General features: G+C 32.2%; 1 protein-coding gene across 1 annotated transcript; it reads right to left on the reverse strand.

The window, feature by feature from the left end:
- Positions 1 to 2,828: 2,828 nt before the first annotated feature.
- Positions 2,829 to 11,473, reverse strand: LOC107904496 (DNA-directed RNA polymerase IV subunit 1). Its single transcript, XM_016830888.2, has 18 exons — positions 10,595 to 11,473; positions 10,124 to 10,244; positions 9,893 to 10,017; positions 9,721 to 9,774; positions 9,410 to 9,637; positions 9,046 to 9,201; positions 8,795 to 8,907; positions 6,768 to 8,664; positions 5,983 to 6,152; positions 5,826 to 5,892; positions 5,624 to 5,742; positions 5,193 to 5,338; positions 4,837 to 5,096; positions 4,576 to 4,749; positions 4,346 to 4,483; positions 3,981 to 4,237; positions 3,516 to 3,627; positions 2,829 to 3,419 (listed from the first exon to the last, which is right to left on the reverse strand). The coding sequence occupies exons 1-18, from the start codon at positions 10,703 to 10,705 to the stop codon at positions 3,249 to 3,251; spliced, it is 4,419 nt and encodes a 1,472-aa protein (XP_016686377.2). The 5' UTR covers positions 10,706 to 11,473; the 3' UTR covers positions 2,829 to 3,248.
- Positions 11,474 to 17,405: the final 5,932 nt, after the last annotated feature.

Here is a 17,405-nt window from a genome sequence, read left to right on the forward strand (position 1 = left end):
CCTCACTTTGCCACATACCAAAATGGCCCGTGCTATCAAAGATCTCCACGGCCAATCTTGCATTTGCAATTGTCGGTCTTGTCCACATGGACGATGTTGAAGCTCCTACACCGACCGTTTTCTCCATAATCTTTCAATATACCTAAGGAAATCTTTTCTGATGTGGAAGATCAGTTTAAACTGCAACCACAGAGCATACTACGATTAACCTTCGGCTCTTGATACCACTTGTTGTTCCAATAGGGTCGGAAGCGTGTAAATTATTGTACTAAAAAATCACACAAAGTTCAATTCCCAGGGAAGAGAGGTGGATCACATGGATCTCTTAAATACCAAGTCTTTCCTTAGACAGAATATCCTTCTATAGTAATTTAATAGCACAATTAAATACTACTATTATACCCTCAAATATTGAAAGAAAAATAGGACAAGAAAGAACACAAGAGATTTAACGAGGTTCGGTAAATTATACCTACGTCCTCGGGCACTAACACCAGATGATAACTTTACTATCTCCAAAATATTACAAACAAATAGAATTCCTTAAGAATTCTCAAATGGGAGAAGAGAGAAAACTAAGAGAGAAAGATTGGTTGGGATGGTTGAAATGAGAAATGGTTAGGCCTATTTATAGTTGAAGTTCAGGGACTAACTTGCAAATGGCCTAAAAAATTAGGGACCAAAATTGCAATTATCCCTTTCAACTTTAAACAACTTGCCAACTATTTTTTTTCTTTCGGTGCCAATTGCACCTCCCACCATTTTGACTTTTCAACCCCTTTTTAATTTAACTTATCAACAGTCACTCTACCATTAAACTCCATTATCGCCCTAACGGAAGTCTTACGTGGCAATCCAAATGAGTTTTAAATGCCAACTTGGATGTTAGTTGTTGGGATGAAAATAAATTTTTAATTAAATAAATTTAATTTGGATTGCCACGTAAGACATCCAAGTTGGCATTTAAAACTCATTTGGACTGCCACGTAGGACCACAATTAGGAAGGTAACAGAGCTTAACAGTAGAGCAACCAATTTGTAACAAAACGATAACGTAAGTGACTAAAATGTAATATTTCAAATATAAATGACTAAAATGTAATTTGAGGTTAACAAAAATGACTATTTTCGTAGTTTACCCATTATTATTTTATTGTTATTGTTTTTATGTTTGTGAAGAGTAAAAATATTGACCCTCTTTTATAATATGTTTCTCATTAATATTATTCATTTTCAATTAATTATGATAAATGTTAATAGAAAATATTATTATGAATAAAATATAATATTTACTTGAAAGAAAGTTCATTATTCTTTGAATTCATGTCCAAAATTTATATTATTCGAAGTTTATATATATTTATGCCCAATAGCTATATTTAATACATATTTCGATGCAGATTCAACTAATATTCAATTAATATCTTCCAGAAAATTCTGCCAGTTTTAGATTTTTATAATTAACTTAAAATAAAGAATATTTTTTTATTATTTTTCTGAATAACAAAATGAGTGATTTGTGTTAATTTGTATGAACTGAGTTCAAGCTTAAATTCTTTTTAAAAATTAGATCTCGACTCGATCTAATTCAACTCATGAATACATTTAATTGTAACATTATAGATACTTAAAATAGAAATAAGCCATGCATCTTATATTAATCATATAATATTAAAAGGGTAATCTTATAAACGGGTTGAGATTTTACCACATCTCCTATTTAATTTTTTAAAATACAATTTAATAACACATTACAAAATCTTAATCCCACTTATAGAGTTAAAAAGTCCCACCACCGGTGTACCAAACAATTATCCATATTAAAGAGTAAATATTCAATACATAGACGATGAAAAGTTTTAATACTACTCTGTACTCTTTGCATATTTAAAATTTACTCTTTTTTATTATTTCAAAAAAATTAATCCTTACTCTTCAAATTTAAAATATAAGTTCAATTGCTAATCCCATTCGTATGTGACATTAATTACTAGATCAATTTTTTTTATTTTAAAATATCACACTAATGAATTTAATAAAAAAATTAATCCTTAGATTTTTTAATATGAAAAATAAAAGACTAAATTTTAATTTATATAAAAACTTAAAACATATTATAGGTTATGCATTCACTTCATTTTCAACTAGCAACTAATAATGGTTTTTTTTTCTTTGATGAAATTGTGAAAAATTTTCTTTTCTTAAAAATAAAACAATGCGAAATGAAAAATATTTCAAAATGAACTCGTGTGATTTGATCTAAACTTTGATAATTAATAATTATTCACCTACAAAACCCGTCCGGTTCAAGTTTCCGGGGGTAAATGTAGATCTTTATTTGGATAGCTCTCTTTGGACATAATATGTACGTGTGCGGTGTAACCAGAACCTGTTCACTCATAAAACCCACTTTGATTCAAAGTTTTCGAGGAGCAAGTGATATGTCTTTATTTGAGCAACTCCTTATGACGTAATGAGTGTTAGAGGTGTTCATAAGCCAAACCTAAACATAATATTAACACAATTTATACTTATCTAAAGCTAACTCAACTCGAAATATAGGCTTAAAATCACAAACTTAAAAAAGCAAGTCAAGCTGGGCCAAGATTGGGCCACGAATTTTCAAGTCCGAGTTTAGCTCATATTTTAAACGAGTTTAATTTTTTTTACCCAATCTCATTTTTTGAATCTAATACTTTTGTTCAAACCATCTCGTATTATGGGCTAGTCTTTAAATTTTAGTAAATAATTCAACCCATGAATAGGTCTAATACGTGCATGTGTGGTATGTATATATCACTAAGCTCAAAAAAAAGAGAATCATCAGTGAAGAGAACAATGATATAATAGCTGAAACAACAATGTTACTTGTATTTGTCACAAGTATATCAAGAAATACAAATCGAAAAAAGGGTTCGGAGCTTCACGTTGCTGCTTCGACTAGATCTTTTCTGCTTAAATTTGAAGAAAAAAAAAACAAGCAAGTTCCAGTAGAAGGAGCAAAAAGAAGCTGAGGATGACCCTATTTCAACAACAAAAGAATACAAACAATGTGATAATTGAACAACATTGCCTGTGCTGTGTGGCTAAGATCCGGATTTGATCTTTCAAGTAAAAACCCGAATTTTATCAAACTGTTCAATGTAGAAAGTTTTTGTATGTCATTGCTGTAGTTCTTAATGGCAATCATTTTGTATGAATGGGTGTTTTTTCTGTATATTACAAGCACATGTGCTTGTGGAGCCGGTTTACAGATTACCGGATTGTGACCATTTTGACTTGTAGAATTGGACCTTATCGGGGGCGATGACCTCAAGAGCCCCGATAACGCATTTATGATACGAGAAATCTACGATTGCCCCATCGGTCCTTGCCAAAAGAAAGCAGCGAGAATTTTTATGTTCAGGGTGATACCCTACCTGCAAAAAATAGGGGAACGAAGATCAAGAAACCATCGTATCTGTGCGTATGTACATGTATAATAGATGTTAAAACTCCAATATATTTTAACATACCTTTATTTCTTGAGCTCCAGATCCGACCTTCTCATCTCTTCGAGGATGAAAGTACAATGCCATCATTGCGGAATTCCAGTCAGCTCCGCTTAACCGGTGGCCAATAGGAGACCTACAGTCAGCAAAAGTGTAAACTTAGAAGAAGTAAATAACTTCAAGTCTGAGAAATTAAGAATACGAAACATGTCTAGTCATTTTATCGGAATTGATGTTGAGAATCAAAACACTCAAGACGAGAAATCAGGAGATATCATAAGCTATCCACCATTCTAAGACATACAAAGCAGTGCAACAAGCTCAAGATAAAGGGTCAACTTGGCATATATTCGGAATTTAGCAAAGACATATTGAAACCGATTATAATATAACATCACCAAAAACCTGGAACTATATGGCAATCAGAGAACGGAAAAGCACGACCAAACTGAACAGAGAAGGTAAACAACAAATTGGAGGAAAGCTTACTTGTGCAATATATCCTTTAAAGTTCGCGAAAGCCTCTGAATGTCATTTAACGTCAGAAATTCTCTCAATATTTTTGTTTCAATATTTTTCAGCCGTTCAAAGGCAGAATCACCAAGTGCATCCATAAGTTCAGAGACATATTTCTCGGACTTGATGTTACAAGCTTGGGGTACTTCAAACTCTACATCTTGGTTCTGAGAACCAACAATATTTCCAAGAAGATTATACACATCAACCGGTTCGGTGATCATTTCATCCTGAAATTAACAATGGCATGAACACAATTAGCTAGTTATTTCTAAAATGCATCATTCATAAAAATAACTTTGACAGTACATTATGTTGCAAGACATGCATAAATATACCTTCATAGAGTACAGTATATCAAACTGTGCACCAGTCCCGATGCAAGGAACTCTTCCCCATGACAATGCATCAATGGTCCCCTGAAGATTATCCGAAACTCCTTTCTTTGCAGCTTTGACAAAGGAAGCACTGGGATTCTGCCACAAATTAGATAAGGCTAAGTCGACTTTAAAAACGACATTTACTTGGCTTAAATTAAGAGCATCAAACTAGATATAATGATACTAACTGAAAAGCATGCTTGCATAAAAGGAGATGAGACAAATGCATGTTCTTGTCGTAGTCTCAAGCCTTTTGAGTTTAAGCCAACAAACTCCCCGGTAACAGACAGACAATCGGCGACAAGATGCAAATGCTCATTTAGTATAGTCTTGCCGGTATCTGATATAGCGCTCTTCAAATTCTGCATTTAAAATAGCATGAAGCAAGTTAATTTAATGCAGTTAACCGGTAGAAATATGTGGAGTAATAACAATGACGTAATACTTACATTGAGAAAAAATTTCCATCCAGAATCTATGCCATATGCCGAGCAAAACTGATTAATATCATCTGGATGACTACGTGTCCAGTCGATCAAATCCATTATTGGAAGGCAATCATTCATAAGCATGCCCCAGAGTTTTGTTTTACCAAAACCACCTGTTACAGCTACCCTCAAGTAAAGTTCACCAGGAGAAGTTTTATGAGATTTTGAGACTTTGAATCGATCATTCCATAAAATTTGCACCTTCTTGATCTCCGGGAATCCTAAAGAGAATTTTATAGATTCAACACCAAAAGAAGACGAACGAGATTTCGAATACTAGTAAATTTGGACAAAAACGGAGAACTAGAATTACAAACCTTTTACAACTGCTTCCAGAAGGGAAGGTAGCACTATGGCTTGAATCACATCCAATTCTATATGAGACCTTTTGGAAGGCTCAACAATCGTGACGGTGATACAAAACATATCATCTTTATTTGGCATATCAGTATGAGAACAAGACCTGCCACTCAATCAAGCAAGTCAAGAAGCAAAAATAAAGTTCAGCGAAATAAATCAATAATGCTAGCGGACATGTTTTATCTCCAGAGCTGGCAATTTCACTGTTTTGTTTAACAACCCAAGCAACTTTCCACGGATATAAGGATAAGTTGGCCTAACTTAAATGGACAGATATTTTGATATTCATTGAACTATGTAAAAGATGAATTACATTGTATTAATAGTGTCAGTGAGTAGTTCTTGCAACAATGGGACATGCTAAAGAAAGGGGGGGGGGGGAACTTACTTGCTTGTAACTTGGATGTCAGGCAAATTGATTTTCCATAATTTTTTGGCATTGGCGTAGTGCATCTGAAGAGAACCAATAATAGAATGCACTGAAAGGCGCCTCCTTTTCATGGTCTCCTGTAAAGTACAGCATTTTATGGGGGAAACTTGAAAGTCGAAGATTTATCATCATTAAAAATACCATTTACCTATCACATTACCTTGCACACATGAAAATGGCAAACCCAAGGGTTGAAACAGTTTTCAGTTGACTTCTGCGGGGAGTAGCTATACCACAGGACACAATTAAATCTCGAGTAATAATAAGAAAAGCATAAAACGAGAAAGGACGAGGTTATAAAAGAAATAAAAACTCACGTTATTAAGGCAGTAGATACAATATCCGAAAAGATCAACCTCTCCAAATAATTCTTGATTTCTAAAGCTGCATACTCGAAACAATGTCTCCCCTTTCCAAGTTTATCCGATAAAAATAGCGTCATAGTCTGGTCTGAATTCCTTCTTCTAGAACCACATTCAAGGACCCTCTGAGCAAGTTAATCAGATTAATTTGTTAGCATTTTAACATGTGCAACCATTTTTATATCAACCAACTAAATTCGGGATTCACACCATCTCGCCATCAGAAGCGAATTTAGAGTGGGAAAATTTTTTTAGTCTCCTAATAAATGATAGAATTAAAAGTTACTATATGGTAAACTTGCACTTTGGCCCCCCAAAATAAAAAGATTTCTATATAGTCCTTTCAAAAGTGATGAAATCATAAGTGAATACAAGATAAAATTACACTTTAGCCTCACAAAAAATTTATAATTCAATTCGCCCCCCCCCACAAAAAAAAGAACTTCTGGATTTGCCCCTGCTCACCATCCCATCAGGGCTAAAACTTTGGTGGACTGGGTTGTGGTGGCACATATAACATAAAAAGAACATGGACATTGAGAAGCAAAATGCATGGAATTTGACCATAAGCACATTCGAACCATTTGCTTTTAGTTCAGAATAGTGTCAAGTTGTTCCATGGTTCTTAGGAACTATATTAGATAGGTTTCAGCACAGTACTAATTTGTATCCTTAAATTTTTCTTTAGATGAGAGACCATGGTTTTTAGCAACTATATTAAAGAGAAAGAGAGAGTGCACCTTCAGGTTTAGCAATGGTGAAGTTTCAAGTAGACTAATCGGTTGATCCAAAGCACTATATGCAGCCTCAGAAATGGCACAGGCAGACAATGAACCAACAGGTTGGCCACCTGTTCCATCAGGTAGGATACTGCCCTGACTTTGTAGTTCATTAGCAAAACTAGTTGCAGTAGATGTACCCTTATCACTACCATAGCTGAACTGAACAACCTGATCTCCATATGCATTCCTCACAGTTCCGTCATATGATGCGCATAGATCACGCAAGAAGAACATAAGCCTTCGTGACAGTGTCCCAGGAAGGTCAGCATGGTCGCTGAAAGAACTATCTCGACTAGTAACGGAATGCACAAAACATTCTAGTGGATTCAGGCCTGTCATAAAAGAACTTTCGATCACAGCATATGGGATGAAATTCTTTGCAGATTCAACACAGTCATCACCGTTCTGGGTTAAGCCCTGAGATTTTAGATCATTCCATTCAGAACATGAGAGTTTAGGAGGAAACCTGAATGATAAAGGTACAACTGAACGTTGCAGTCCAAGACACATGCTATGCTGCACTAGCTTCAGCAAGTTACCCTTGCTCCCTGCTTTGAACATGGTCAATAATGAATTGTCTTTATTTGCATATTTGTATGATAAATTCTGGATATCTCGAAAAACTTGCTTAAAAGAATCAACAGAAGCTTGATTAACTGCAGCTGATCTTTGCTTCTCATAACACATCCGCTCAAAATCAAAACCCACAAAACCATCAATTTCTTCATTATTTCCAGCAAGGAAATCACAGAAGGAATCAACCATTAACTGCTTAAAGTTGCAAGTCAGCTCTGTTTCTTGGAGACCATAGAAGATTTCATCCATCATGTTCTTTCGTGAATTTGAATCAGGAGTTAGGTATAGGTCCAAGAGTGAAACGCTCATACCCCTCATTGATAACCACTCACAAAGAACTTCCTGAGCACCATGCAAAAAATCAAGGACCTTTCCTCGACAATTTTTAATGAGACTTTCAAAAAGGTTGCCATCAGCATCTCGGAACCAAGAAGATCCCTCAGATGAAGTTATAAGCTCCCCATTACGGATAACAACATCACTTGGAGAAAAACCATAATCCAATTCGGGAGGAAAGAGCATGCTGAATAACTGCTTTCCAGTCCAAACAGGATTACTCAATAAAGGAGCTTTGATGATTGCTGGCGACGGTGAACGATTGGGACAGAACATTTCAAGCTGTTGCATTTCGTACAAGTTCAAGAGAACCCCATCACCATTGACCAAATAAGCAGCTGATAAACTATCATGACTCAGTGAAAGTAGATTTCGGCCACTTTGGCCATTAATTAGCTGCCTATTCAAAGAAACAAGCTCGCTGAGCTCAACCCTTGTGTTGATGGACTGAGGAACATAGCCATGAAGGCAATCACCGTCAAAATCTCCACGAAAAGGGGAACAAATAAGGGGGTTTATCGAAACAGAGGAACTCACAGGTAGAACTTTGACAGATAGGGCAATGAAAGAGTGCTGATGTATAGAAGGAGGTCTGTTTATAAGCACGATATCCCCATTATTTAGGGGCCTATAGATGATGTCCCCCAGTCGGATCTTTTCATTATGATGAATTCTAACTAATGTACCTTCTCTCCTAATACAAATCTCACCCTTCTCAAGAATACGCAAATTACAGCAAGCTTTCAATCTTTCCTCGTTCCACTTGTTCAGTTGCTCAGCAATTTGCAACCTCTCTGCAACAGGACATGGTATACCAATTTCCGATAGTTTAAGATTTGGATTTCCGGTAAGAACCATGCGGAAGCAATGGTCATTTCGCTTTCCAAGAAGAACGTTTTTCATGTATCTTAAACCAGACATGTTAGAAACAGGATCTTTATTCCTTGTCAGGGCAAGGATAAGTTCATTATCTTCATTTGATGGCTTCTCCTGGAACAGCTGCACAATGAATGTAACCACAGAGATGGAGCATAAGATTCCACAAAAGTTGAACCAAATACAAAAAAGAAAACAAGGCACTGTAACTTGCCTTTGAAATTTTTAGGCAGTCCAATACATGGGAACTCAGTTCATTAGCTACTCCTCGGAAATCAACCAGTCTCTTGTAAAGCCTAGTTCTCTCATCCTACAACAAAATCATTAACCAGAAAAATAAGTAAAACTGAAAAGAAAACAGATATAATACACATAATCATATAAACCATCCACATTAACCAAGGTCGTTTAGCATGTAAAACAGAATGTTCAAAGTAAAGATGCTTACAAAGATCAAGCGCTGTGAATTAGAAGATCTATGAGTGATTTCCGTCACTCGATGACTATTGGGTGTCACAGGAAAGCAATTGAGGAAAATAGAGTCCACATTCTGAATGAACTTTTTAATGAACTCTGGATCAACATCCTTCAGTAAATAATGAACCTGAAAACCATCAAGCAATATGCACCCATCAATGTGGATAAAAAAAAGGGATTGTTAACATGAAGGGGCGGGCAACACCAACACCACAATGTAGTCAAACAAAAGAAGCACCATAAATGTTCAAGGTTGGCAAATACCAATGCCAACAACGCGATATAGATAACAAAAGAAGCACCGTAAAACAGTGAATTGGAAAAGAAAATGCTACCTGTGCATGTGATAGGACCCTTCTACGTGGTTTCATCAAACCATCTTCTTCTTCTTGTTGATCTTTTGGAATAAAATCCCAATAATCAGCAGGTAAGGCTTGCCTTCCTCTCTTTCGGACCATCATTAAAGAGTCTTCACTTACCTCTACCACAATTGTGCTTTTTTTGAAAAGCTCTTTAGAGGATATCTTGAATGTCATTGGTGGATACCAGTCAATTGAGTTCCCCTGTCGACCAGAAATAATTAGTAAAAAAAATAAAAGATAAAAGAAAAAAAGGATTAAGAGCACAAGAAGCCAGACAAACTTACAACACAATATTTACACCCCTTGCGTTGGCGTAGTTTGGATGCCGACTTATCTTCCTGGTACATGCATGACAATGAAAAACATCAACACTAAGAAAGTAAACAAGCCCGTATGGACACTATGATATTACATGACAATATGATGATCTGTTTAAGAAGGTGTGAGGTATGCAACCTTTATCAATAGATCTTTGCGAATTGATTTACATCCAAGGCAAATCTTATTTAATATCTGCACAACTTCTGATAGATAATATGGATTGATTATTGGGTAAGGAAATTTAATAACCCCAAAATGACCTAGGAAGACGAATGGAAACAAACCTGTGAGTTTTCAATAGCTATATAATGAAACAAAACTTAAAACAGACATGGATATCATTAAAGTTTTAAATTTGCCATTCACCTTCACAATGTCCCAAATCTCTGGCGTCACAGGTGGTGCAATGATTCCTCAAATTTGGGAACCCCAGCTTAGGGTCAGACACCTGACTTGATGCAACAATTTCCATGACTGACATCTTCTCCTGTCACAGAATCCGAACAGAACAATGACGTCCCAAGTTGTTAAGAGGAAGGGAAATACTAACAATAATTTAAGGAAAGTGCTACATGATTGTTAAGTTGCCATGTCTGAAACAATCTTAAAAACCGAAAAAAGTAAGAAACAGTGACTAGCAAATATAAAAATCATAGCTGAATAAGAATATAAATTCAATTCAAATATTTTCACAAAAAAATCAGACTCGCCTTCCTTAAAGTTTATCGTACAGCAGGTGTGGATTGGTTCTATTAAATCACTCAACTCAATCTTTTTATTAGCAATTCCAACATAGAGGTAAACAAATAAATAAAAACAGCAATGAAGTATACTTACATTATCTTCATCACCCGATACATTAAACTTTATGCCAGTCATAGTGGCAGCTAGCACTTCTTGCTCTTCAGACAAGTCCGTTTCAATGGAGGTCATCGGCTTTGACTTCATGTGATCAATCAAACAACCGATATGGGATTCCCCAAAGCCTTAAACTGAAGATTAATATAAACTACAAAGAGAAAAACATGATGATTAAACACTTGAATTACAATAATTAGGGTTTAAAAACATAATGGCCATTTCAAAGACATAATAAAGGTAAAATAGCGGGCACTACAACATGCACCAGAAAGGGATAACGTGATCGATTACCAAACCAAAATCGGTAAGAGATATCAAGCTCATAGAATGTTAAATTCATCCGCTAAAACATAATAAATACGGAAAATGCCTGGAGGATAATCTCAGTAAACTTTACTAGAATGCATTAAGTAAACACGACAAGCAATAAATGGATTCAAATAAACCAAGTACTAGTGCCAAGCCGAAAAGCATGCATTATGTCATAAAACTCCATATACCTCTACGCATTTAATAGCTATGTTTCCCATCCTAGTCTTGTTTACTTAACAAATACGGCGATCAAAGCCTGATATATTGGAATAAGCATAGAATAAGAATCTAAACCGCTAGTTATAGCCGTTGTAACGACCGACAATTAAATAAGTCTACCGATCAAATTTTCAACAAGCATCTTACTCACATATCAATCGGTCATACCGAAAATGCATGATCTACTGCCGTAACCACTTATAAACCTCAACACGATACATAATCTAAGTTCTTAATTAGGCCAATCAACACTAATTGCCAACACATAATCTATAAGTCCTATTCTAGCCTTGTTTACTCAAAATATGACGAACAAAGCCTGATATGTTGGAATAAGCATAGAATAAGAATCTAAACTGATAGTTATAGCCGTTGTAACGGCCGACAATTAAATAAGTCCACTGATCAAATTTTCAACAAGCATCTTACTCACATATCGATTGATCATAAGAAAAATGCATGATCTACTGCCGTAACCACTTATAAACCTTGACACGATACATAATCTAGGTTTTTAATTAGGCCAATCAACACTAATTGCCAACACATATCTGAGTTCTTCATTAGTCCAAACAACACTGATTGCCAACAGAATGATAATAGCATCACTGAATAAAAGCAAAACATTGAACAGTATGTACATGTATATATATAAACACCACACAACTAAGAAATGAAACATCATTGTCACTCATTGTTTAATCAGTAATTAAAAGAGAAAAAGAAAAAGAATCCCCTGCTTTAATTAGTTCAAAAGCTTATAACTACTACTGATTTAATGATCAGGTCCATTGATGAACATGAGAGTTCCAAGCACATTGTTTCAAAGCAAACAGTTTTATATCATAAACAAGAAAAAAAAAACTTTAACCGAAACCGCCATGAGAAACAAGATACCACCTAATCAACTAAAAGAGACCCAGTAATCATAAGTCTAGGGGCAAAACAAATATAATATCAAAACAATCAACCAAAGACAAAAACCCAAATTCAGAATAGACATAAAAAAGCAAGAGAAGTAAACATTGATCACCAATCCAAACAAATAAACATCCAAAAAAGCCATTGAGAATTTTAAAAAAAAAACATCCATTCACTTTTGGTTAACAAAGAAGCAATGTACTTAAAACGATACTCTTTGATGCTCTCTCAATGAGTAGATAAAACAACAGCTAGAAAAACCAAAAAAAAAAAAAAGCAAAGAGCTCTTAAGGTTTTAAGATTTTAAGAATAGGACCGTTAATAAGAGACTTCCTCACGGTGAAACAAGCATACTGAAGAGAGCAAAAACAAAACTGTAAAATAAAAAAATGAAAATGAAAATGTAAAGATCAAAATAACATAGAAACCGGACTTGTTCTTAACAGAGAGAAAAAGGGCGCCGCTGGATTATATCAAGGATAAAAGATATATTAGCTAAAACAAGTTATCGAGTTCAAGCACTTGAGGATCAATGTCCAAGAGTTCAAACAAATAAATAGCTCCTTTTTTCTTTTAATGGAAATTTATTATTTGTGGATTTTTATTTATTTATTTTACATTATAATTAGGTGAAATTACAGATAACAACAGGTGAGAAATATTAAATTTACTAAAGATATATGAAAATACTGGGTTATTATTGTAATTTCATTAAACTGCTTATTTGGATTTCCTAGGTGTACGTTTTTTTGGTAATATATGGTATGTTAGGGCCACCTTTGGTAAGTTTAAATCAATACTATCGGTTTCAATAGTTGTAAAAATTTTAAATGAAAGTTTTAGTTGAAATGATAATTAATTCGGTATTTTGGTGTTGAAAGTTCTTTTCTACTCTTAAATTCAAATTATTTTTATAAATTTTATATAAAAAATAATATTTGTTCCGAATAATTAATAACACCAACTGAATAAGGAGATTTAGCTATTGAATCTATTCAAGATAAATTTCAAGGCTAACTGAATAGGGATTTAGCAATAAGAATTATTGAATTATGTTGAAGACAATTGAAGGTAGTTATCCAATATGTTCCGAGGGAGGCTATTATGATTGCACGTGCTCATGCCGGATTGATGAAGCAATTTCCTATTGATCCACATGCTTTTAAGGATATACCTTTAGTGGTAGCGGATCAATTACGAAGAAAGAATTCTTCCTCTAACTTGGTGTGCTATGGTTAATGTGTAATTGTAATTATTTTATACATAAAAAAAAAACACCAACTCAATAAATTTGTTTAAGAATTGAGTTATTCTTTTAAGCTTGAAGATTATCTGAAATTTAGAAAGATTTAGACAAAATTATCATATCCAAACAAAAAAAACTCGAACTTCAACGTTCAAAATTTGAGCTTTATTCATCTCGAAGATATAAAGTTCTCTCGCTTTTCTTGTTTAAAAAACCCAATCCTATCATTAACATTGTCAGTATTTTCTGCCAAAATCGGCCAGCTTGACATATCGATTAGAATGCCCTCATATGATGTATATAATTGATAAAAAATAAACATATTAAATTAATAAAATGTTATTAAAATTACCGACAAAGATAATGATTAGGCTATGTATAATTTTTAAATTGATAAGGTAAGAGGATTGAGTTTTTTACTTTTAAAGTATAGGATTAAATCTCAAATTTTGGAGAAGTATAGGGACTAATAGCAACTTTAACCCTTTTATATTTATTTTATATAGTATGTAGAGCTGTTTTATTCCTCCCAAAAAGGAGAGAGAAAAAAGGCTTCAATGATATGTTTTGGCCTGGAGTTATTACACTTTTCTGCTTGGTTTTCATCACAAGTATTACAAAAAAATAAATTAATTACTTAAATAATATGATATTAAAATTATTTATCGGTATAATATGAGATCAACCGTACAGAATCAGATTGACACCAAATTGTCATTGACATTGGCGATTTATGATTCTCGAGGTGAATTTTGGCCCCAATTTGTTGAAAAAAAAAATTCAAGTTAGTATTCCAAAATAATGTTTTGGTAAATAAATTGGGAACCATATTATTTTAATAAATAATTTTTATTTCATAATATTTTAGAAAAAAAACAAACGCTAAGCCTAGCTCTCAAGATTAATGAGTTGATAGTTGATCTCGAATATAAATTTATATTATATGCAAATATCATAATTTTAAAAAATATTAAGTTTGTTTATGTTAAATGGTTAAAAAATTGTTTATATTTAAATAAAAATAAAAATATATAATTGGAATAGTAAATAAAAAATTAGGCGGGCAACGTTGAGCAATCATTTATAAATATGGACAAATCTGCACAAAATTTGAAACACATGGAGGTCTTTATACTAGAAGTTGAATTGCATTTTACCCTTTCAACTTAAATAATAGATAAACTCGCCTTCGCATGTTAGATAAAAAAGTAAGTTAGTCATTCTGTTAAAAATTGTATCTATTTCTACGGTTAAAAATTGATTCCTATATGTCAAAATGAGGTATATGTGGCACTCCACGTGTTACTGCCTAGTTATTTTATCAGTCACGTCAGTTTTTAACAATACAAATGGATGAAATTTTTAACAAAATAGACCAGTTTATTCTTTGATCTAGCTTATCTGGACTAATTTGCTCACTTTTTGAGTAGATGGGACAAGATGCAATCTGACTCATAGTAAATGAGTTTCCATGGTATTTTGAGTGATATTGATATCATGCATAAGCTATGTTGGAACTCAACCCCACCATGAACACACCTAATATAGATAGTAGTGTACTTGGTTACGCACTAATTCTTGTTGGTGTGCACCATTCCAATAATAAACCAATGCACCAAGTTTTTTTCCTCACTGATTAAAATTTTAGTTTGTACTAGTCACATTGGTCTATCCTGTCTAATTTTAGTCACCTCAATCGAAATATTATGCACTAATTGAAGCATGAATAGTATTAAAAATATAAAAATTTTAACTTTTTATTGTTATGATAATGAAAAATAAAATCGTTTATTGGATTATTATGCCTTAAATTGATGCATAAATATTTTAAATTTTAAATTTATCTAATATAACTCATTTGATATTTGTAAAATATTTATATAGTAATAATTTTTAAAAATGTTGATAAATTCGAAATGAAACCATATGCATCAATGCTAATAAAAAATATATATGAAATAGATTGGTATTTATATGCATCAATTCTAATAAAAAATTATGTGTCTATTGATGGTATATTATCTTTTTTTTAAGACAAAAAAAAACTATCATTCTTTAAATGCTCATTGTTTTATAAAAAATATTTTATCAACCAAATTAGTACGGAATTAATTTATGATATCTCTATAAATAGTGTAAACTATTAAAAAAATCACTTTTTTTTTGTCTTGTGTTATATGTTAGTTACTTATGTTTGAAATGTTATGTTTTAGTCACTTATGTTATCATGTTGTAACATTTTAGTCACTGAGCCGTTAATTACCGTTAACGGTGTAACAGTAAGCTGACGTGGTACGTTAAATCATTATTTCAAACGAAAATTTTAGGTTAAATTCTACAATTGGTCCCTATATTTTTTTCATTTTGAGCAATTTAAATTTTTTTCTTTTATGTTTTTTTAACTTTTTTTATTTATTTTCCATTCTCTTATGCTTCTCCCTCTGTTTTTCCTCCCTCTTCATTTTTTTAATGTAGTTTTTCTATGATTTCCATTTATTAAAACTAGTCCACAAGCTCGCCTCACTCGAAAAACTTAAATTGTTCAAAAAAATAAAAGTATAGGGACTAATTTTAAGAAATAAAAAATACAAAAAAATTACATTAAAATAAATGGAGAAGACAATAAAACAGAGGGAGAAAAAGAAAATAATGAAAAATGAAGAAAAAAATTAAAAGAACATAAAAGAAAAAAATTAAATTGTTCAAAACGAAAAAATATAGGGATTGATTGTATAAATTAACCTAAAATTTTTGTTTAAAATGAAGATTTAACATGCCACGTCAGCTTACCGTTACATCGTTAATAATAATTAACGGCTTAGTAATTAAAATATTACAACACGATAACGTAAATAATTAAAATGTAACATTTCAAATATAAATAACTAAAATATAATCTAAAATAAACAAAAAAAAAATACTTATTTTTATAATTTAACTCGTAACTGACGTAATATAAATTCTAGAAACAGATATTAACAAAATCCAAATAAAAGTACATGTACAACAAAAATGGACCAACGTGGCAGACAAACGGCGGAGAAAAGGACAACGAAAATTTTTTCGACGCCCGAAGCCGTACTTCTTCTTACTACCTCGACTTTTTGTCGCTAAAGATATTTTTATTCGACACCTACTAATTTTCTCCGACAACTTATTAGCTTTTAACATATAAAATTAGTACTTAGTTTTAATGTGTGTTTTTGTTTGAAAATAAATAAGCATCTTCCACTTGGTTAAAAAAAATCCCATATATTAAATATTATTTTTAAAATATATAAATTACTTGAATTAAACTCCAAAGGTATTACTTGAGCAATTTTTTATTTAATATCAAAAGATAACAAAAAAATGAATTAACTGAGATTTAAAAAAATAAATAAATATCATTTATATCTATTTTACTATTCATAAAAATTAATTATTTCAAAATTCATAATTATATTTCAATAATTAATTTAAATTTTTTGTATTTCGAATGTTATATTAGTATACTTTCTCTTTTTCATATTGTTAGAATTATGTTTAAATATTTCATATTCATATTTTTTTATCGTATTAGTAGAGGTGGTGTTTTATTGGAGTCTCAAAATTTTGAGAAATTTTCGTTTAGTCCCTTAAAATTTTAATTTTGACTCTTCAATTTTTTTGTTTAATCTTTAAAATTTTTAAAAAGATAAAAGTTAGCCCCCTCAAAAATTTTATTAAGCCCCCAGCATTTTAAAAAATGTTAGTCTTATCATCTTAAATTGGATTTTGAACTTAATGATGGGACTAGCAAGACCGAGATCTCTTAAAATGAATTTTTTTTCATTTAAATCCTTTAAAATTTTTAAAATTTTAAATTAATAAAATTACATTTTAATCCCCTAAAAGTGATAAAAATTTAATTTAATTCTTTAAAAATTATAAAGATATAGGTTATTAAAATAGTGAAATTATATTTTTACTATCCTAAAAATTATAATTTAATTTCGACCCCAAAAGATTTTCTGACTTCACCCTGGTTACATGTCATCACATGAAATTCTTTAAAAATTAAAAATTATCATTTTTAATATTAAAATCAATGTCAATGACAAAATTGAG

The sequence above is a fragment of the Gossypium hirsutum genome, chromosome D11 (genome assembly GCF_007990345.1).
Source record: "Gossypium hirsutum isolate 1008001.06 chromosome D11, Gossypium_hirsutum_v2.1, whole genome shotgun sequence".
Taxonomy (NCBI): Eukaryota; Viridiplantae; Streptophyta; class Magnoliopsida; order Malvales; family Malvaceae; genus Gossypium; species Gossypium hirsutum.